The sequence below is a fragment of the Herpailurus yagouaroundi genome, unplaced genomic scaffold (genome assembly GCF_014898765.1).
Source record: "Herpailurus yagouaroundi ecotype Mexico unplaced genomic scaffold, PumYag 207, whole genome shotgun sequence".
Classification (NCBI taxonomy): Eukaryota; Metazoa; Chordata; class Mammalia; order Carnivora; family Felidae; genus Herpailurus; species Herpailurus yagouaroundi.
Genome location: NW_024412438.1, coordinates 3,651,208 through 3,673,584, shown reverse-complemented (window position 1 = coordinate 3,673,584; position 22,377 = coordinate 3,651,208). Strand labels below are relative to the sequence as shown.

Here is a 22,377-nt window from a genome sequence, read left to right as displayed (position 1 = left end):
GATCCCCTCAGAGGAGAGGAAAAGCCAACGACCTCCTAGTGGGCTGAGCAGGAAGCCAGACCCGGGTGTGAACAGACAAGAGGCCTCCAGAGCCCCATCGCGCCTTCTATGCGGGGAGCACGGCCGGCTGAGAACACGGCTCTGGAGCCAGACTCCCCACGCAGCAATTCCGTCTTCCACTCACCAGCTTTCTGTCAGGCAGATTCTCCATTGTAAAACGGGGGATGTTGCCAGTCTTAGTCTTGTGAGGATTAGCCGATATGTGCGAACTGGCTAGAACGTTTATCACACGGGAGGGACTATGTGCCATTATTCTACCTAGTATTCAACCTAACGTGACTAAGTCCTGAGATCAGGGAGGAGATAAAGGCTGAGTGTATGAATCATAAGGACAAAGGGGACGTGGAAGGCCCAGTAGCCAAGAGGAAGGGCAGCGAAGAAACCAAAGGCTAGCCCCACCTAGCCTCCAGCATCCCACGGCCACCACTTTTTCCCTGGATAAAAACAAAGCACGAGGTGAGACGAAACCCTGTTTCTGCCGGCAGGGGAAGCGGAGGCCCTCCTGTGACACAAGGAGAACAGAGAACAGGCTGCTGCCAGAAAGAACAGCGGCAGAGGAGAATTCCAGGTAAGATAGGAGGCATTCTGAAAAGTTATAGGACACGATAGAAAAAAACGCATGTTGTTTTTTAGGACAAGTGCCTGAGCCCTGGCACGTACTGGGTGTTGCTCTACACACAGCCACACGTGGGAACACCCACGGTCTGGACAGGTTCCTCCTGTTCTTGGGGTGGTGAACACAAAGCGGTCCTTCTTCAAGCTTTAACGTACGACCCTCTGGGGCGCCTGGGGGGCTCAGTCATTAAGCGTCCGGCTTCAGCTCAGGTCATGATCTCAGGGTTCGTGAGTCTGAGCCCCGCGCCAGGCTCTGTGCTGACAGCTCGGAGCCTGGAGCCTGGTTCCGATTCCATGTCTCCCTCGCTCTCTGCCCCTCCCCCGCTCATGCTCTCTCTCTCTCTCTCGACAGTAAATAAACATTAAAAAATTTAAAATAAAGTACGATCCCCTGAACTCCCAGAGTCTTCCCAACCAGCATGTCTGAGAAGGTCTGAAAAATACCTTCAAGGAGGCACTTACCTCATTCCCCTCCCTCCCTTCCCTCCCCCCCCCGGACAGTCCTCTGCCTCCTCCCTCTTTGCCAAGAGGCAGAGATACGACCAAGGTTGAAAAACAAATAACAATCATCTCAAATGACTTAGATTTAATCATCGGAAGCAAACTAAGTGGAAAGCTTACAATAGAGAGGAATTACGTGTCAGCGCCTTTTGCGAACGGAGCTGGGACAGAAAGGGGCCGGGGCCGCCCCTCAACCTGATCCCTCCAAACAAAGACATCCAGTGTCCCCGGCAGTCTGGCTCAGGGAAGAGGGAGCCTCTGCTGGCTCTGTGCGTCGAGGCCGCCTTGCCCACCACTCACTCCTGGCCGCCATCGGGGGCCCCGCCCTGCCGGCTCTGGTCGTCACCCTTCTTCTTGTGCCCGGAGACGATGTCATCAATCCGCAGTAGCAGAACTGCCGTCTAGGAGAAACACCACAGCGCCACAGAGGTCAGCAGAGAGCGGAGGGACACTTGTTTTCTTCTAAAGGCAACACTTAGCTCCTCCTACGTAATTAGCATTTTATCTGAAATCCACCTTTCCAGAGGGGATGCGGCTTATGCTAGGTCACCTTGCTTTCCGCATGGGCGAAGCAGGGGGCGAATTCCTTGATCTCTGGAGAATACTCTGTCTTCCATACTATACCCCTCCCTTCCAGACTGCACCAAGCACCCTGGCTTCTGCTTCTCTGCAAAGAAACGGCGCAGTCTAGGTCTCAGGGCGCCTCACCTCCACTGCCGTCTTGTAGGTCTGCAGCTTGACAGCCAGGGGCTCCCAGATGCCCAGCTCCCTCATGTCCACCAGAGTGCCGGTCTCCCCGTTCACACCCCAGGTCTCACAGCCCTCCTGGGTGTGCTTGGCCTGTGGTTGGAAGGAGCATCACCAGTTAAAGGGGAAACACCAGGAACAAGTGAGCTGGCAGGGAACATTACGTAACGAAACAAAACGAAACCATCCGAACACTAAACCCAAAAGACTGAAATGACAAACAGAAATGGCAATGACGGCAAACGAGTCCAACGCCGAGAGAGGACACTTTAAGGGAACGAGCCTGAGGTCAGGAGAAGCCGGTGGACAGATGTGAACCAGCCTCTCGGGCCAGGCAGGTGCCCCTACCCCGTCAGGAGAAAGCAGGGGAGGGACTCACCCGAAGGGAGGTAAGCAGACGAATGGTGCTGGCCCCACAGTTCTGGATGAGGGTACGAGGAATGACCTCTAGGGCCTGGGCCACAGCCCTGTACGGCCACTGCTCCACACCGGTCATGGCCTTGGACTTTTCTGTCAAAGCCTGGGCCACGGCCATCTCAGAGGCCCCGCCCCCGGGGACCAGCTGGGGATCCAGGAGGACGTTGCGGCACACCTGCATGGCATCCTGGAGGTTGCGCTCCACTTCCTGTGGAGAGTGAACACACAGCATGTAGAAAGCGCGAGGACTCAGGAACGCGTCGGAGGCACTGGAGGGCTTCCTACTAACAGGCAGGGCAGATAAGAAAGTTCCTCGAAACCCCTGCTGAGGAGGGCAGCCGCCTCTGGTTTGGAAAAACGCATGAAGGACAACTGCAAGAGAGCCAAGAAGTGGGCGTGTCTCGGCAATGTTGGGCCACGCCCACTATGCTCACAGCGCCCCGTTCTGCCACCCTAGCTGTGTCCCTGGGAGGCTGCGTGGTGGTGCGGTTACTAGCCGTGTACCTTTGGGTAAGTTACTTAACCTGAGGAACAAAAGCGAGAATTGTCATTTTAACTTAAAAATTGAGGAGGAGCGCCCGGGTGGTTCAGTCAGTGAAGCGTCCGACTTCGGCTTAGGTCATTATTTCCCAGTTCCTGAGTTCGAGCCCCGCGTCGGGCTCTGTGCTGACAGCTCGGAGCCTGGAGCTTGCTTCCAATTCAGTGTCTCCCTCTCTCTGCCCCTCCCCCACCCCCATGCTCTGTCTCTCTCTCAAAAATAAATAAGCATTAAAAAAATCTTTTACAGGGTGGGCGCCTGGGTGGCTCAGTCGGTTAAGCATCTGACTTCGGCTCGGGTCATGATCTTGCAGTTTGTGAGTTCGAGCCCCGCGTCGGGCTCTGTGCTGACGGCTCGAGGACTGAAGCCTTCTTCGGATTCTGAGTCTCCCTCTCTCTCTGCCCCTCCTCTGCTCATGCTCTTTCTCTCTCTCTCTCTCTCTCAAAAATAAATAAACAAAAAAAAACCCTGAAAAACAATCTTTTATAAACAAGGAAGCAGTGGTTGCTGGGGGCTGGAGAAATGATGAGTCATTGTTGAATGGATGTAATGTCGCAGTTTTGCAAAACGACAAAGTTCTGAAGATCTATTGCCCAAGAATGTGAATGTATACTGAACTATACACCTAAAAATGGTTAAGATAATTTTTATTACTCTTTACAGACTTTTAATTTAATTAATTAACTAATTTTACAAATGATCTGTACACCCAAAGTGGGGCTTGAACTCATGAACCCAAGGTCAAGAGTCACACACTCTACCGACTAAGCCAGCCAGGTGCCCCCAAAATTGCTTTAATTTTAAAAAAAGTTAAAGTTTTGGCCACGTGTCAAAAACTAAATAGCTATGAAAGGGTAACAGGAAAATTTCAGGCCTTCTAGGAACCTCTCAAGAAACGGAATGACCTCGAAGGCGGACTCACCGAGAGAATCTCTTTGCTGGCCCCACGGAGGAGAATAGTACAGGCCTTGGGGTCTTTGCACTCAGTGATGAATGTAAAATACTCATCTCCAATTTTCTTGATTTCCAACACGCCTGCTCCTGTCCCAACATCTTCTTCTCTCAGCTCCTCTGGCCGGCTGACTATCCGGGCCCCGCAGGCTCTAGTGATTAGATGGGAAAGGGAGGGGATTTCAGGTACTTTTACTCATCTTCCTAGTCCCTAGGGTCTGTGGCTGGGGAGAGGGCCCAACACGGATTGCTGGAAACGCTGCTACATAACTAGAGAGGTCTTGGCTGCCTAGCAAGTTGGTTTTCGAACGTATGTAGGCAAAGTTTCCTTAAACTAACGAGGCTTTACAAATAAAAGCGTATGTACCTAAGACAACTGTTATAACCAGACGCAGTTTAATTTAAGTATATTTAAGTTTAATTTAAGTAATAAAATTTAGACAAGTGAGTTCTCAGTATACCTAACACGTACCCACTCCTGGGCACGTCGTCAACTATGTGTGCCCAGAGCCATTTCAGAGTTAGTAGAATTATAAAACTTGATTTGGATTGGGTGGGTGATATTGGGGTAGACCTCTCTCTCTAAAATATAAATTAAGAATGAATGATATGTGAGCACAGACACCAGTGCAAAAGTAGGAACCACAATCTTAAGTTGCATTAACAGCAGCTGAAGATCCCCTCAAGGAAACTGATGTTTCTGCTGTATTCTGAGCTAGTTTAGACAGACAGTCACGGACCCCAAGGTAGAGACCACAGGTGTCTAAGCATAAGCTGTTCCCTACTGGTTAGCAGCAGTATAAGAAAGATTCCTGCAGTAGATAATTGCCAGACTAGAGAATTTCTCAGGGACCACACAGTAAAACCCAGGTTGGTTCCATCTGTAACTGACACGGCTGACCGTATCCGGCGCTAAACTTTCTCAGAGATAGCAACGACATCATAAAGCTACACAAGGCGAACCCACGGGAAGGAAGAATCTTATTTTTACGTGGCCTACTCACCTAGCAATGCGATTGTTGTCTGTCTTCCGAACCCTGCGGATTGCCGTGATGTTGGCCCGCATGAGGTAGTGCTGAGCTAAATCTGCGAACCCAAGAGCAGAGGGGTCAAGAGGGAAGCCAGAACTCCTGGGCTCCGACCTGGCTGCAGCCTCAATGCACACTAACTACCACGTTCACCCTGCCGTCTCTGCCAACCTGTCCACCCTCTTCTACCTCAATAAGAGGTTGGAAAAACGAACAGAGTCCTACCCGAGATGCCCTTTTCTGTGATGACCACATCGGGCTTCAGATGGATGATGTCCTCACACAGCTGCTGGATGTACTCTTCTTCCATTTGGAGGATCCGGGTGAAGTCTTCCTCTCGTGTGATCTCAATGTCCGTCTGCGTGGTGAAGAAAAGTCACGGACTTAAAATCTCAGACGTGCCCAGTACCAGGCCCCTCTACCGAGTCCTCTCATGCACCCCAGAAGTGAGTCAGAGTCCTGCTGAAGCCAGGAGCCTACGCCTCTGTAAGCTAGTTTAGCTCAAGAACTCCAGCTGAACTCCTTCACTGACGTACTCCTCAACTAGGATTCAAAGTCAAAGGCCATCAGTGGAGATTTTGGCCTAAGGTTTCTGACCACTCAGTACGACATTACATCTACCCTGCATGGTAACTCTGGGTCTTAATTCTTCCCACCAATAAACTAAATCTTCTTCCCAATTCTCGTGTTAACAAGCTCCAATCACTTTTATTCTATCCGAGGGTGATAGAGCCTCGTGACCCTCCTGACCTCCGGAAATTCTTCTTTAGCGTTTCCCAGCTACATTAATTCCCACTCTATATTCCACTCAGGCACTGGGAAAGGTGGTGTGGTAGTGTGGAAATGAAGCCAACAGAGCTGGGTTCAAATACTGACTTGGTCGATACCAGTTGTATTCCCCAAACAATTACCCAAACTTCTCTGAGCTTTATAGATCCCTCATCTGTAAAACTGGGGTCAATATTAACTGTGTCCAAGAGTTCTTATAAAAGGGGTGCCTGGATGGCTCAATGGGCTAAGCATCCGACTCTTGGTTTCAGCTCAGGTCATATCTCAGGGTTGTGAGACGGAGCCCTGTCAGGCTCTGTGCTGGGAATGGAACCTGCTTAAGATTCTCTCTCTTTCTGTCCCTCTGCTCCTCCCCCTGCTCACAGGGACGCACTCTCATTCTCTCAAAACCTACAACAACAACAAAAAGTTCTTGTAAAATCAGAGATCACGCATAAAGGTCAGTAACTGACAGAGTCTACAACATAACAGACATATCTTTTATTTCCCTTATCCCTATCAGCAGTCAGATTCTTACACCGACTTTAAGGAAAAAGACCAGGAACCTTACCTGGCTTTCTCCTTTCTTGTATTCCAGAGAGGAATCCAGCAGCACAATGCGAGGGTTCTTGATATAACGCCGCATTCGTGGATGGGTCACATCTTTGTTAATCATGACTCCCCGTAAGACACACGAGTCTTCAATGATGCCCCCAGGTATCTGAGCAAAAAAGATCCACTTCCATCCATGACCAGGAGGAGACAATTTCTCAACTCCCTTCCCATTTATCTTCCCCAAATGACCACTATTCTAGGTTTCCAACATCGCTTTCTTCCTTGAACCTCAACAACAAATATGGTTGCAATCACATTTTTTCCCCTCTAGGAAGCATACCAATCTCGGACCATGACAGCCACTCTCAAGATCAGCTGAGACTCAAAAGAAGTTCAGTGACTGACAAAGATTTAAAGGGCTTCAGGTCTCTCCTACTTCCTGAAAGAGATTCCCACAGAATTTCCAGGCTTGGGGCTCCATCTACAGGCCACATTATTAATGCTACTTTTGGACCTTAAAGGAGTAGAGAAGGCTTTCTGAAGCTTAGACAGTGCAGAGCCTTTGTGTCCCGTCCCCACCAAGTGTCGGACATATGTAAAGGCACAAACAAGGAGACACCGCTAAGCGCTTCTCTAGTCCCTGGAAACCTCGTTCAGAGCAGCGCTGAAGGGAACAGACCCATTTTGGGAATACCTCCCCGGGACTCTCGAGTTTCTGTTTTCAAGGCAGCAAATAAGTGTTGTTCTAACTACAATGACATCTCGTGCCGATTTAAACACATTTCCTCCACAAGTGGGAAGGCTCCTACTAGGGAATAACTTGTCTTCTAAATACACATCGAAGGGCGCCCGGGAGGCTCAGTTACGCCTCCAACTTTGGCTCAGGTCACGACCTCACGGTCTGTTGAGTCTGGGCCCCACAACTGTCCCTCTGCCGTCAGCGCAGGGCCTGCTCAGATCCTGTCTCGCCCTCTCTCTGTCCCTCTCCTACTCGCTCTAAAATAACATTAAAAAAAACACACATCGAAAGAGTTTACCTTTTCTACCCTTGCGTATTTCTTGATGTCTATCTCCTTGCGACCGTTCTCCTCAAACTGCACAGTTTTGACAGCATCCAGGGCAATGTTGCAAGCCAGAGAGGACCATCGACTGATTGCTTTGGTAGTAATAGAACTGTTGATGATGTTCAGCATCATATCTCGGTTATTGGTGTCAACAGGGGTACTGGAGAAAAGAAAACAGGTGCTATGCTCAGCAGAGACCTTGGATATTTAAGGAAGTGCCTGATCTACAGCTCGGGGACCATAGTGGGCCACGAGTCAGAACCGTCCATCCCTCTGCCTTTCAGCAAGATCGTAACTAACCCATCCCTGGAAGCTGGCTCAAACCCCTGTGTCATGGGTTCCCACGGCTGACCACCCTGCAGAGTTTACAGAAAATAATTTGTTCTTTACCTTCTGCTTCAACCAAATATACTCAACTTGTCTAACTTGGGTCAAGACACATTTGGTCTTTGAAGCCTTATCCCACAACCAGCAAATTCTGAGAGCTCATCTGACACTCACCGTCGGTCGTTACTATCCACCTGAACAGCTGCATTCTATTCTATCCGGCATCTTACTTCATGCTGTGCCATAGTGCCGTGTTCGTGTGTTTAGTTTTCCCTCACCAGATCGTAAATTTGTACAGAAGTCTACTTAGAACCCTAAAATGAAGCTGTAAGAGGCCTTGGATGCCATCCTGCCCAAACTTTCACACACTGCAATCGTTGCACAGTTTGCATTATGGGTTTTAGAGGAGAAGCAAGTGCTCCCCAAGTATTATCTAAGGGAATTAGACCATTACTGCTTGATGAGAAAGAAAACTTTTCTAGCAATTCAGCTCCACAAACTCAATACACCCTTTGGTTATCTCTACGTTCTTACACAGCTTCTTTCGTAAAAACAATTCAAGGCAAACACGGCATTCCCTCGGACTGCCACACACGTTGCCATACGCTGCTTTTTCATCCTCATGACAGGCAGTACGGCACAAAGCTCACCGAATTACTTGATCCCTACGTACCCAACGACCCAACCACAGGAGAGTCGATCACAGCTTTTCCTCTTTAAACAAAAATTTTTCGTGGAAGACATTTTGCATTCTGCACGGTCATGACCTAACATCCTCTGACATTAGAAGGCCTGCGTTTCTATACCGCATTCGTGACCCTGTCAGCGCTCTGCACGGACAGCAAGTGCCTGGATTCCCACACGGGGTTCTAACAGCATTTCCAGTCCCACTCCTTGTGATCTGAACGGAAAACTGCTGGCTGCCACCAGGGCAGCACTGGATCAGATCGGACTGCGATCTCTAGTTATGGTATTAGTTATAATCATACTTGATGGTGGGACATTTTTACATTCGGTCCTGAATAATTACACTCATCTAACTCTTCAGTTTATTCCCCACACCAGCAGCTAAAATTCTGGAAGGGTAGGTTTTGCTACACATTTTCCGTGGCATTGCCTAACATGGAAATAAGCAAACGGCGTGGAGCCACAAGATACCCTGAAGCACTGAACTAGCTCTTTCTGTCTGCCCTGTATCCTCTGTCATTTTCTAAAACATTTACTTCCCTTATCCTCTCTTCGTTTTGCTCTCCTCTGTGTCTCCCTCACAAACCAACCACCGTGGGACATGCCTGGCCTGCCTTCGTCACCTCAGAAGAGATGGCTCTTCCAGGCCTCCCACGTCTGATGGTCCACTGCTGGTGTCCTCAGTACCTGATTTTCTTGAGGGTGCTGATCATGTCGTCCAGGGCCTTGCGGTAAGCGCTGATCACCACCGTCGGGTGCATCTGCTGCTCCAGGAAGTGCTCGGCCACAGACAGCATCTCCCCCGCTGAAAAAGACACAGATGCCGTGAGGTTACTTACAAATACCTAGACTTCAAGGCAACTTCGTCAAGCTTCTAAATAGACTCTATTTTTTCCTAAATAGACTCTCCCAAAAGCCATGCCATTTGGCTGTTGATAACCATGCCAAACTTTACACTTTCTACAAGGCGATTCATAAAGAAAAGTACCCTTGCCAGACACGTTTCAAATGATCGAAGATTGAAGCTGTTTTATTCTCTTGATCTAATATTTGTCACCAGTTTTCTTTTTTTTTTTTTAATTTTTTTTTTTCAACGTTTATTTATTTTTGGAACAGAGAGAGACAGAGCATGAACGGGGGAGGGGCAGAGAGAGAGGGAGACACAGAATCAGAAACAGGCTCCAGGCTCCGAGCCATCAGCCCAGAGCCTGACGCGGGGCTCGAACTCACAGACCGCGAGATCGTGACCTGGCTGAAGTTGGACGCTTAACCGACTGCGCCACCCAGGCGCCCCTGTCACCAGTTTTCTAAACAAAAGGAAACACTTGTGTTTCAAACTCTCTAAACAAGGAAAAATGTATAAAGGAAAACAGACTTGTTTACCATCATCCAAACACCTAGGATACAGTCCAACTGCTAGTACTAAAAACAAAAACACAGGTTTCCTCATACCTAGAAACACAGCCATAAAACTGTACAAAATTTATCCTCTGGATGAGAGATTATTTGTGGAATGTCCCCCTACTTAAAAATTTGTCTTTCTGGGCCCCCTGGGTGGCTCAGTCAGTTAAGCGTCCGACTTCAGCTCAGGTCACGATCTCGCGGTCCGTGAGTTCGAGCCCCGCGTCGGGCTCTGGGCTCAGAACCTGGAGCCTGCTTCCGATTCTGTGTCTCCCTCTCTCTCTGCCCCTTCCCCGTTCATGCTCTGTCTCTGTCTCAAAAATAAACGTTTAAGAAAGAAAAAATTAAAAAAAAAAATTTGCCTTTCCTTTTTCGTACACACACAAATTAATACATACCTAACCTGCCTAATCTCACCAGGAGATACAACTAAGATTATTAGGTAAAAAATCTGGCCTGATATCTAGTGCTCCTCAACAACCCAAAGAATCCCAGAATCCCACCACGTCTGTCCTCCCTCTTTCATCCTCCAAGTTTTTCTTCAAAGCACAGAACCAGCCACATGTACTTTTCAATCCTCAAAAGAATTGGGTCTGAAGCGCTTAGCTGGTGATGACTCAAGTCCATCTCCATCAACACATTCCAAAACTAATTCAAAGTGTCACTTTTTAAAAAGTTCCTATAATAATTTTGTTGTATGGACTCCATCTTTGGGCGTGTGGGCCAACAGTATAAACTGGCACCCTTAACATAGCCCTCATTTCCTGACAATGTGTTGCTGCAATCAGATTTTACACAACAAACGCCTGTATTATAAAATTTCTTGAAGTCTGTTTGGTGAGAGAGAGAGAAAGGGGGAGAGAGAGAGGGAGAAAAGAGAATCCCAAGCTGTCGGCACAGAGCCCAACTGGGAGCCCATGCCCAAATGCATGAACCTTGAGACCATGATCTGAGCCACAATCAAGAGTTGGATGCTTGAACTGACTGAGCCACCCAGGGAGCCCCGAACGCCTCTATCAGAAACTTCTACCATCAATATAAAGTGTTCACGGCAAATAAAGGCAGCATATCAAGTTTTCAGAAGTGATCTTTTACAATCCTATAGAAAGTTGAAGATTGACCATTACCAACTTGTATGGTCAAGACGTGTTGTCAAAGTTCTGCATCTGTCAACCTAACCACTGGCTACAATGTTACCCGCAAGCTGCAAATCAGCACTCGCTTGGGGCACTTTCCTGGTCACTCACACACAGGTGCACAGGTGAAAAATTTTTGTCACCTGACTCATTAATTTTCAGATTGAGGTCAACCAAGGCAACGCTATGCCTTGTTTCAGCTCTCATACTTTATGTGGTATATTTAATTTCACATTTTTACACCTTTTGTTGGTGACTTCACTGTTTAAAATGACCCCTAGGTATGGCACTGAAGTATAGCCTAGTTTTCCTAAGCGCAGGAAGGCTGTCATGGGCCTTACAGAGAAAACACATTAGACAAGCTCCATTCTGGCCGGAGTTAATAATGCTATTTGCTGTGAATTCAACGGTAAGGAATCAGCAACACGTACCACATAAGGTGTCTTTAAAACAAACAGAAAGGAGGCACCTGGACAGCTCAGCTGATTGTGCATGCAAGTGCTGATCTCGGGGTCGTGAATTCCAGCCCCATGCTGGGGGTGGAGATTACTTGAAAAATAAATGAATAAAACAGGGGCTCCTGGGTGGCTCAGTCGATTAAGCGTCTGACTTTGGCTCAAGTCACGATCTCATGGCTGTGGGTTTGAGTCCCACATGGGGCTCTGTGCTGACGGCTCAGAGCCCGGAGCCTGCTTCGGATCCTGTGTCTCCCTCTCTCTGCCCCTTCACTGCTTGTGCTGTCTCCCTCTCCCAAAAGTAAATAACGTTAAAATATATATATATCAAAAAAAGACAAATGAGTAACACAAAAAACCTCATATAACAAGATATATTTATCAATTGAAGAGTATCTGAACAGAGGCTCACAGCAGCCTAACCTGTGTTTCCCCCAGGAGTAATGGCATTTGCTAATTCAGTGTCTGTGGTGACTTTATAGAATACAACCTACCGTGAATGACAAGAACCTGCTCTGTATCTTGTTCAAGCAGATTTTTACAGTTCATCCTATACTATGATGAATGTTTTACACTCAACTGGAGAAAACACATAGAAAATTAGCAACAAATTATTTAAATATTTATAACCAGTGGATTGGTACCAGTTTCCTTAAAATAGGACACAAATACTATTCTGGGAAAAAATCTTCATGTTTCACTCCAACTTTCCTTATGAACCTTCTGTTCTCCTCTTACCAAGAATAATCACTGATGTGGTCCCATCTCCAACCTCTTCATCCTGTGTCCGGCTAATTTCAATCATGGATTTGGCTGCTGGATGCTGGACTTGAATCTTAAAACAAAAATGTAGGTTACCACAGAATCAACACGACTCAAAGACCTCTTAACCCACTGTGCTTGGTCCTCTCGGGCTTCTTACTCCCATACCTCCTCCCTTATCCTTTATCTACTATAGCTTGAAAGATTAAAAGTGGCCCCCAAAATATCTAAGTAAATCCTCTTCCCAAGTCCCTTTCTTTTTGGGGAAAAACGCATTTGCCAGCTTGGCTATTAAAGTTTCTTGAAGACACGGAGTGGTATTCTTTCAGCTTATTTACCGGGAGCACCACTGTTGTGGCTGGATTGTTTTCCAAATGGATGTGTTGGTCCTACCCTCCGAAACTGTGAACGTAAATGTTTTTGAAACTGGGTCTTTGCAAATATAATCAAGTTAAGATTAGATCATACAGGATATGAAAATAGGTCCTATATCCGACCACCAGTGTCCTTATAACAAGAGACACAGAGGACAATGGCATTTAACAACTGAGGAGACAAGAGTCTAGCGAGCCAAGGAATGTCAGGGGTTGTGGTCAACCACCAGATGCCAGGAGCAGCAAAGATTCTTCCCAAGAGCCTTCAGAAGGAGTAGGGCCCCGATGACAAGTTGATTTTGGACTTCTAGTCTCCAGTTTACGAGAGAACAAATTTCTGTTCTTTACGGACACCCGCTTTGTGGTAACTTGTTATACCAGCCCTAAGAAACTAATCATCGTGTATATATGACTTACGGGCCCCTTATAAAATTATCAGAAAGCAAAACGAAAAGTCAAACCTCTCGAAGGATGGCATTGCCATCATTGGTCATCACAATGCCTCCCATTGGGTCCAAAAGCATCTAGGAGAAAAGCAAAAGTTTTACCTAATTGTTCCAGATTACGGAAAAGGAAAATCTGTAGTCACAAAGTTTCAATGAGAGGCCTACCTTCATCATGGATTTGGGTCCCAGACATGTTCGGATGATATCTGCAATGGTCTGTCGAAAGGAAAACATAAAACATGCAACCACCAATCAGGAGATGGTGCAAACACATGTGTGAGAAGGGACACGAGGAACCTGCAGAGCCAGTGTTTAACCCTCTAAAGCCAGGCTGATAACCACATTAGACACAGGGCACCGTGTGGCTCCATTCTGCTCTCTCTCCCCTTAAGGAATGACTTCAGCGTGGTGTATACAGAAATAATTTTTCCCAGGAAAAGAGGGGGACGTGCCTTCCAGAGTTTCAGTTTCTCAGTAGCTCAGGTAACTGGAAGTCTACCTGTGAGTACTTCTTTCCACGATGTTGGCCTCCACGCCACTGACTCAGGTCTAGGGCTGTTGCGTTCCTTCATCCCAAGATATTTACTGACTACCTAACCAGGCTCCACAGCGGGCACTAGGAATACAAATGGGAACACGGTCCTTCCCCTCAAGTAACTCAGTCTAGCATGCGAGACAAACACAAAAAGACTCTAAAACTTATACACGGTAACAGAATTATGCACAAGTGAATATGGGAAGACTGTTAGGTCTGCCTCATTGAGGAAGGGCTTCCTTCCACCTACCACCATCAGAGACATGTACTGAAAGAAAGGGAAGTCAACATTTCCTCTGCCTATTTGCGAATAGATACAGAAATCCTAAGGAAGGCAGCTAGAGACAAAATAATACTCTAAACTACTTAAAAGATAAGCTACTTTAGGGGTGCCTGGCTGGCTCAGTCAGAAGAGCATGAGACTCTTGATCTCGGGGTCATGAGTTTGAGCCCCACATTGGGTGTGGAGATTTTTTTTTCTTTAAATTTGTAACATTTATTTATTTTTGAGAGACAGCGTGAGCAGCAGAGGGGCAGAGAAAGAGGGAGACACAGAATCTGAAGCAGGTTCCAGGCTCTGAGCTGTTAGCACAGAGCCTGACTCGGGGCGTGAACTCACGAACCTCGCGATCATGACCTGAGCTGAAGTTGTCCGCTTAACCAACTAAGCCACCCAGGCGCCCCTGGGTGTAGAGATTTTAAATAAAGATATCCTACCTTGGCGGCATTGATGTTTCCAGATTGAACTTTTCTTCCAGATTCACGCTTTGTGTTCTGGCCTAGAATAGAGAAAATAAAATGCAATAGACCAGGAGTGGCCCGTCGTATAGATACTATTTATCCCCTGACCTTTGAAAGTAAACCACACACACACAAGCGCGCGCGCGCGCGCACACACACACACACACACCTCACAGAGGTAACATGCCTTCAAACCTCATCAAATTGTACACTCCAAATATGTGTAGCTTATTATATACCAATATGCCTTAAAAAACTGTTAACACAAAAAAGTACATGTACTTTCAGCTATTTCTTTACGTCAACTTGATACACATACGACCCATGACGATCGATCCCTGGTCATCACTTTCCCACTAATCAAACATTCACCTATTTACAGCAAGGACCCATAACCTGAGATCCATGAATGGGCCTTGGTGGAACAGTGAACTCGCAGAGATTATACGAGAAAATGGGAGATACTGCAGTTCTGTCTGGAAAGAGGATCTACAGATGCTCAGAGGGCTGGTGACCCTCAAAAAAAAATATCCCAGGAGGGAGTCTGGGCTCCTATTTTCCTACTCGGACAGGGGGAATCACAGGAGGCAGTCCCAGCGGCCCCCACAGCGTGCCGTGCAGTGAGAATATCCTCTCGGAGGGTCTCCGTTCTCCAGATACGGTCACTCCATGCTCGGACATCATAACCATGCTCGGTCAGAGCCGACCACGTATTTTAACACGCGGCCTAATGGGTTACATCCAACCAGTGCCAGGGATTAATGCAGACCTAAAAAGGGTTTCACAGTGCACAGCTCACCCCTGGGGGCCTCTCGGTGAGACCAGCCAGTGGCTACAACCAAACCGACAGGAGGCTTATTCCGCTCCTCTCTCTGAATCACACACTCCGTACAATTTAAATCGGCAAAGTTTTCAATGCAGTCCCACCAAGTCTACACTCACAACCCTCGGAATTTAGATTCCTGTGTCGGGCAGTGGTTAACTCAAATCCTGCACCGGCTGTTCTGACAGACTCATCAGAAGGAACGGCGCCTTTTCTCCCTTAAGTGCATCTTTTTTTTTTTTTTTTTTTTTTTTTGGTAATAGTTATTTCCCAGGTATGAAGAAAATGGATCAAATCGCTTTACTGCATTTCGTATACAGAAAATGGTAAGGGAGGGAGAAAGGCGCCCAGGGCGGGCTCGCACATGGGATCCAGAAGTTAAAACGGAAACAAGCCAAGGGAGGACAAGGGAGGTGGTACTCCTTAGCCAGAAACCAGGGGCAACTCCGTGGGAAACACCACCACGCGGGGGACACGGAGGGGCTCGCTGCATCTAAGCCAGGCCAGCGAGGGAACGGGGCTGCTTCACCAACCGGGGTCGCTCAAGGGAAATCCTGGAGGGCTGCTTCTGAAAAGCGACCAAGGACCACCCCACTGGCTGTCCGCCAGGCCCCCGTCTCAGCAGCTTACCTACTTGGGCCACTGAACCCTCCCAATCCTCCGGGGAACACTGTCAACCCCGGTACTAAAGACGGAAGCGCCACGATCCACCCCGTCGGCCGAGGACACACCGCTCCGCGACCGGCCAAACGGAAAAACTGCTCCTCCGCACCCTGAAGCCACGCGAGGAGGGGGCGGGGCGGCGCCGCGTCCCCGCACACCAAGGGGCTCGGCCGGGGGCCAGGGAAGGGCTCAGGCGCACAGAGAAAAGAGGCAGAAGGGGCTTTCGAAAGGGACGAGGGCTGGAAGCCTCCGCGGCCGACCAGGACGGGGCTGGGCTGGGGCAACACGGCCAAGTGTGGAGGGAAGGGGCGAAAAGGGGGCCCCTGCCTCGGCTTCCCCCCAACTCACTGAGCACGAGCACCGGACGATGGCCCATCATGGCGGCGCGATGCGGAGCCGGGCACCCACAGCTGCGGGAACCGGCAGAACCTTCTGGAGAGAGAGAACCAGAGAGAAGCCCAGCAAACGCTGCCTCCTCAGGGCTTACACCTCAACCCGCTACCCTCCGGGTCGCCGCCAATCACCGCACCCAGCTCAGTGACCGGCACCAAAACTGGCCAATCGACATTCTTAGCCCCGCTCCCTACGCAGGAACGGCAGGGCAAGCTAGATAGAGAGCGCGCGATGTTGGAAATGGGAGGGCGCCGGCGCTTGCGCAGTAGAGAGGCCGCTCCCGGCCGCGTGCGGCGCGCACGTCGGCGCAAGCGCGGAGGCTGGGGCGGTTGGCCGGCGCGCCACTGCGCATGTGTATCAACTACACGGGTGGGTGCCGGGCAGGAGGCGTTCGAGAAACAGAGAGGGTGAGGTCGCTGAGCTGGCCGGCGCCTCCGGTCTTCTGGGGCCGCGAAGGTCAGGAGAAGCGTGACCGTCTCCAGCCTGAGCTGCGGGAGGAATAGCGGCGCGGGCCGACTCGGGAGCCTGGTCCCAGGAGCTGGCCGGCTGGCCGAGCCCTCCTTGGGGCGCACTGCGAGTCGTGCTTAGCTGCCCCTGGGCTCCTGGCCGAGCGTGCCCTCTCCCTTCTCACGCAGGTGCTTTCTGCTGAGGCAGGCTGCGGCTTCCGGGTCTCCCACCCAAAGCGTGGTCCCAGGGGTTCCCCGTGGAGCCTTGCGACTTCTGTCCCCGCCCTCCGTCTAGGCCACGGTGGCCCTTTAGACGTGATGGGAGTCAGGTTTCCAACCTGCCTCCTAGGACAGGATAGGGGCTGATGCTGCCGAAGGAGACCGTGGAGAGGACGCAGACAGGAGTCGCCCGTTAGTGCGGGACTCTTTTAAGGTCTGGGTTTGGTTAAATTAGTATTTTGTCCAGAAAAAAAAAAAAAAAAAAAAGGCAGTGATAATAATAGAACTGATTTCCACACTACTGAAGGGACCTGTAACTCAAGCGCTTATGTTTGGCCGTGAAATGGAACCATACATTTTTCACACTTTTCCCTCCCCAAACTGGAACAGCCGGAGACGTGCCGTCAATAGTAACATAATAGCATGGGTTGTTGATCATGTAACGCTATGATTCTTCCCCAGGCGCCACACCTGTTCAGATGGAGCAGCGTGCTAGTCACCCTAACAGAAAAGGTGTGTGTCGGAGGCCTTGCTCCTCTTCCCTTAAACAGCAGACCTCCTAAATTACTCAGAAATTTGGGAAGTGATTCTAGTCGTATGTATGGTTTTGTTTTGTTTTTTCCTTTTTCTCGGTTAATTGGAAAAGATTTGTATCTGTCCTGCCCTTGCCCATCAAATGGAAACATTGCTGGGACGGCGCCCGGCTGGCTCAGTCGGTGGAGCATGTGACTCTCCATCTCAGGGTCGTGAGTTCGAGCCCCATGTTCAGAATTGAGCTTGCATAAAAAATAAATGGGAACATTGCTGTGTTCCCAGTACCGAGAACTGGGTCTGTTAGATGATAGATGCTCAGTGACTGTATGGTGAATGAATACATTATTCTTTCTTTGTTTCCCCTCTTAATACTTAGAACAGGACTTGAAGTGCAGGGATCCCAGGAGACATCGTGTTAACTAGAGTCAACAGATACTCTGTTTAAGTGGGACGGTCCAACTAGTGGCCAGGGAAATGGCCTGGGGCCATCTGACTCCAGAGCCCATCCACTTGGCTGTGAGTGGAGTAGATGACTCTATCCGAGAGGCCTACCACGTCATAGCTTACATGTAATGGACCAGCTCTTTTCACAGAGTATGTTGTGCATCGGTGAAGAGCACGACTTTGAGCCCACAGGCCTGGATTTAACCCCAGCACTGCCACACGGCTAGTTGTGGGATGTTAAGCAAATTTCCTAACTTAGGTTTTCTCAAATAAAATGTGGCTAACGCTACCTACTTCTTAGGGTCATTGTGAGAACGACACAATGTAGGTAAACACTTTTTACTATGATTTTCTATGTTCTGCTTCCTTTTACTGCTCCCCAACCTCATTCTCTGTTACTGGGTAGTCAGAAATCTGGTTCCTGTGGTATGGGTTGTAAGTACTCTCCAAACCTCACAGCCTGGTAGAAAATTTGTCCTCATATACCTAGGAAGGGCCTGAATTATTGGGAAGTGTATTTGCATGGAAGCTGAAGTTATATTTTTCCAGTGGTGAGAATAATCTTTTTTTTAACTTTTTTTTTTTTTAGTTTTTATTTATTTATTTTGAGAGAGAGAGAGAGACAGAGAGAGGAGAGAGAATCCCAAGCAGGCTCTGCACTGTCAATGCAGAGCCCGATGTGGGGCTCAAACCCATGAACTGTGAAATCAACACCTGAGCCAAAGTCAAGAGTCAGATGCTTAACCGACTGAGCCACCCAGGCACCCCTAAACTATTTTTTTTAATGTTTACTCATTTTTGAGAGCATGAGCAGGGGGCAGGCAGAGAGAGAGGAGGACAAAGGATCGGAAATGGGCACTGTGCTGACAAGCCCGACGCGGGGCTCTAACTCAGAACCATGAGCTGGTGACCTCAGCCGAAGTCAGATGTTTAACCTGACCGAGCCACCACGTGCCCCGTGGTGAGAATAATTTTGAGACCTGAATTTCAGCTTCTGTCTCCTTACCGTTCTGCATGAGCCGTCAAAGGGCTGAGGAGACCAAGGGAAAAGGAAGTGGAGAGCCGTGCTCTTCAGGCAGCACATACACTAAAGCTGGAATGATACAGAGACTAGCATGGCCCCTGCATGAGATGACACACGAATTCATTGTTGCATATTTTTACTTCTCTTAAAAAAAAAAGGAGGAGAAGGAGGACCTTCAGTGGGGCTTGGAAAATCCACAAACCCAGCATCAAAGGCAAAAACAAACCCCGATTTCCCTCGCCAGGAGTAATCGGGAATAAAACAGATTTCAATTTCGATAGGCTCAGTGAGCTTCCAAATAGAAAGCCTCGGCCCGGCCCCCACACGTGTGACTACCTCTTCCCCTTAGCAGGCCATTGCTCTGTCGCAGTCAGAGTTCAGGACAAGAATCCATCTTCCTTCATACGACCCACTTGCCACACCTCTGCCCCCAGGCCTGTTGTCCATGAAGAGGTCCCCGTACCCTCATCCTTCGGATCCCAGCCGAGACAGGATCGCTTCTGGGGAACATGTTCCCCAGCTGCACAGACGAGGTTATAGGTTAGGCGCTCTTCTAGCACTTACGGGATGTGATGAGGTGCGTGCTTGATCACTTAGTGACTGTCTACACTGCAATACCGTCAGTTGCGTGAGGGTCGCGAGCACGTGTGTGTTTAGCTTGCTGTGGTGTCAGCGGTGGACGCTTCACAGGCACTCGGCTGTCTCGTAAGTATAAATGAGCGAGTGGGTGAACTTTTTCTGTCCTTTTTGACCTCAGTCTGTCAGTGAATCCTGGGCTCCTTTGGAGGGCCGGCCGCTCGCCTCCGCCTGTCGCTTCTCTGCTTTGCCGTTTCCTTCTCATCTTCCAAACCACCGAGGAGGGGCTCCCCAGCGTCCACTTTTCCCTCTCAGTCTTTTACTTTGGAGAGCTAATTTAGTTTTGCAGCTTCTTTATCACCGCTTTGTGGCTAGCTTGGCAGTTTAACCTTTCACCTGAGCTCGGTGCCACCTCCGACTGTTTCTCTAGGCATTTCTGTCTGGACTGTGTGTCCACAGTGTGGGTGTTAGTCGGACGGGACCCAACTCAGACTCCCTTGAGTAAAAAAAGGAAATTCAGAGGCTCGTGCAGTTGGGAGGGGTGTCGAGATGGTCACAGAATAGGAAGAAGGCCTGTAAAAGCCAGAGCCTCAGGGACCGAACTGCGGAATTCTGTGCCTAGCGGTGTCCGTCCATCCACCTCCCTCGTGTGCTCTTTTCTCCTGTCTTGCTTGTATCCGCTCCTTACGGCATGCCGGCCGAATTCGGTAGCTCTCATCTGCCCCAGCTTTGCATTTTCCCAGCGTAGCAAATCACAAGAAAGCAAGCTTCTTTGACTACAGAATCCATATGTCGACCCCAGAGAATGAGCCTGGCCCAACTTGCCCATTGCACTTACCCCCGGGATCAATCACAGTTGCCACGGAGGATGAGATACCGTGGTTGGCCTGGATTGGGTCACACCGTTTTCCGTTGGGGAACAGGGCCTGCTGTGGTCCCACCTGTGTGGCCTGGGGTCTGGGGAAAGAATAGTTTCCCGGAGGAAGTGTTGCTCGCTGGACAAAGATAACGTACGTCTGTGTAGGACCCATTACCTTCTCCCTACAAATCAATTTTTCCTTCTAACTTAACTGTTTTTGCCAAAGCTGATTTATTTATTTTCCCATTCAGAAACTTCTTTCACGTCCAGCCCATTTTAATACCTATGCATTAATAAGATACAGTTTTTATACAGTTTTCTAATCCTAAAAGGCTCAATGGCATTGTCACACTCAAGAGAAAGCCTAAAGTCTCAGATTCGCTGTTGTGAAGGGTCTTCCGTGGCCCACCGTGTGCTCCTGCGCTCCTGCCCTCTTTTTTCCCATTCGAAACACCTTTTCCACTCACCGAAAGCATCCTGTGTTCAAGGTCCAATAAGCATCCTGTACCTGCCTGGAGTTTTCTCTGACTACAGTGCTCCTACTGAGCTCTTGCACTTTTCCAGAAACATCCATTTCGACATCAATCACACACTTGGTATAGCCACGAGATGAAAGGCCTCATTTTCACCCAGACTGTCTGACGCATTGTTTACGTCCTTCGGTTGTTATGTCACATTTCATCAGTGCCCCGGTTGTCTCCCAACGAGGTAGCAAGTACCCGAGAAACTGTGTGTTAGGTATCTCCTGATGCCCTGTCGCCTAGCACGCTCGTAAGCATGCGGCACGGGGCCATGAGAACTTGTCAAATGGAAGCAAACTCGATTTTAGCTGAACCCATCCCTGCCTGCCTTCCCTTAGTCCACTGTGGTTTCTTCTTTGTTTGTCTCACCTAACTTTCTCCAGAGCTATTCGGGGCAGGGCCTCGGCACTTGTGTTCATAGACCAAGTGCAGGGATCTAGCTAGAAAGGCCATCCCTTGTTGGAAATAGCTCTGATTAGTTCCCTCTGATTTTGTTTCAGCCAAAGAGGAAAGTCATGCTGTGCCTCTTTGTCGAGCCAAACCCTCCCCTAGCTTTATTAATCTTCAAGCAAGTTCCCCACTGGCCACATTCCTGAACGTCCGGACAGCAAAGCTGCCCTCAGGTAAGGGTGCAGGCCAGGCTTCCCAAGTGGGCTCAGTGCGGGAGGGGTTGCACGGAAGAAGGGGCCCGAGCCTTCTCCCCTGGACCTGGTGCCAGCTCTGGCTCAAGCCACTTCTGGGCTTTTCGCCGGTGGCTTGTCTACTGGTGTCCTTTTCTTCCAGATTCTACAAGTTGTGTGGTTTCCTTGCATACGGGCACCTCTACTAGGGCTAGGGAGGACCGAGAGGAAAATTTTATTGCTTGCTAGGAATGTTAGTTCAAAAGGGGCCAGGGAAGGAAATGGTAGTTATTAGCTCAGTTTCTTTCTCTCTCTCTCTCTCTTTTTTTTTATGTTTATTTATTTTTGAGAGACAGTGAGAGAGAGAGCACATACACAAGAAGGGGAGGGGCTGAGAGAGAGGGAGACACAGAATCCGATGCAGGATCCAGGCTGTCAGCACAGAGCCCGACAAGGGGCTCGAACCCACAAACCATGAGATCATGACCTGAGCCAAAGTCAGACACTCAACCGACTGAGCCACCCAGGCGCCCCTGTTTCTTGAATTTCAGTTATATTCATCCTCCCATGGGGGAGATTGGTGGGTACTTAGGGTGCCTGTGGGGAGCCTACCCGGGCACTAGACAGTCATGACGCCAATTTTTGAGGACCTCAGAGTTTAGCAAAGAAGTCAAGACCAATAAATACATGAACAATAGGTAAATAACCACCAAGGTTACCTAGGAGCTGACTGCATGTAACATAGTTGAAAACATTAGAAAAAAACTGGGCCAATGCAGCAAGCCTGGTGGAAATGATACCACAGGAGGACCGCAGGTCACTGCTGATGAGATGCTGTGTCAGGCAAGAGAAGGAGGCTGAAAGGGGAGTCAGGCCTCACTCTCAGGTCATTTCATTCACCCATCAAATACTTTTTCAATACTTATGCACCAGGTGCTGGGGATACAATAGTGAGCAAATCAGGACAAAAACCCCTGCCTTCCCGGAGCTTACATTCTAGAGGGGAACTTAGCAATTAAATAAGTAATTACCAAATATGCTGTATGATCCTAAATATTGTGGAAAAAATAAGGGAGAAGGTTAACAAAGTCCTGTGATTGTCTGCAAATTAAAATAGGGTAGCCAGGTAGGGGGGGGGGGGGGGGGG

The 22,377-nt window shown here is 48.9% G+C and overlaps 1 protein-coding gene and 1 pseudogene across 2 annotated transcripts; one reads left to right on the top strand and one right to left on the bottom strand.

The window, feature by feature from the left end:
• Nucleotides 1-1,246: 1,246 nt before the first annotated feature.
• Nucleotides 1,247-16,094, bottom strand: CCT3 (chaperonin containing TCP1 subunit 3). 2 transcript variants are annotated; one of them, XM_040452637.1, is made up of 14 exons: nucleotides 15,943-16,094; nucleotides 14,085-14,146; nucleotides 12,998-13,048; nucleotides 12,848-12,910; nucleotides 11,989-12,085; nucleotides 8,946-9,063; nucleotides 7,218-7,404; nucleotides 6,197-6,346; nucleotides 5,083-5,215; nucleotides 4,834-4,915; nucleotides 3,801-3,981; nucleotides 2,303-2,548; nucleotides 1,885-2,016; nucleotides 1,247-1,577 (listed from the first exon to the last, which is right to left on the bottom strand). In XM_040452637.1, the coding sequence occupies exons 1-14, from the start codon at nucleotides 15,971-15,973 to the stop codon at nucleotides 1,473-1,475; spliced, it is 1,638 nt and encodes a 545-aa protein (XP_040308571.1). In that variant the 5' UTR covers nucleotides 15,974-16,094; the 3' UTR covers nucleotides 1,247-1,472. The 2 variants fall into 2 exon arrangements, with proteins under 2 accessions (XP_040308571.1, XP_040308572.1); XM_040452638.1 differs by lacking the exon at nucleotides 15,943-16,094 and adding an exon at nucleotides 15,562-15,657 and having other exon boundaries at nucleotides 1,473-1,577.
• Nucleotides 16,095-18,694: 2,600 nt separating this feature from the next.
• LOC121015719 (uncharacterized) lies at nucleotides 18,695-18,792 on the top strand (annotated as a pseudogene).
• Nucleotides 18,793-22,377: the final 3,585 nt, after the last annotated feature.

What these genes read in the sequence shown, in the direction of transcription:
- CCT3 (XM_040452637.1), bottom strand. Translation starts at nt 15,973, where the DNA reads ATGATGGGCCATCGTCCGGTGCTCGTGCTCA. An exon ending in GCAATGCCATCCTTCGAGAG is followed by an intron (nt 12,086 to 12,847) that starts GTTTGACTTTTC and finishes TTTTGTTTTAAG; the next exon opens with ATTCAAGTCCAGCATCCAGC. An exon ending in GACAACAATCGCATTGCTAG is followed by an intron (nt 3,982 to 4,833) that starts GTGAGTAGGCCA and finishes TCTAATCACTAG; the next exon opens with AGCCTGCGGGGCCCGGATAG.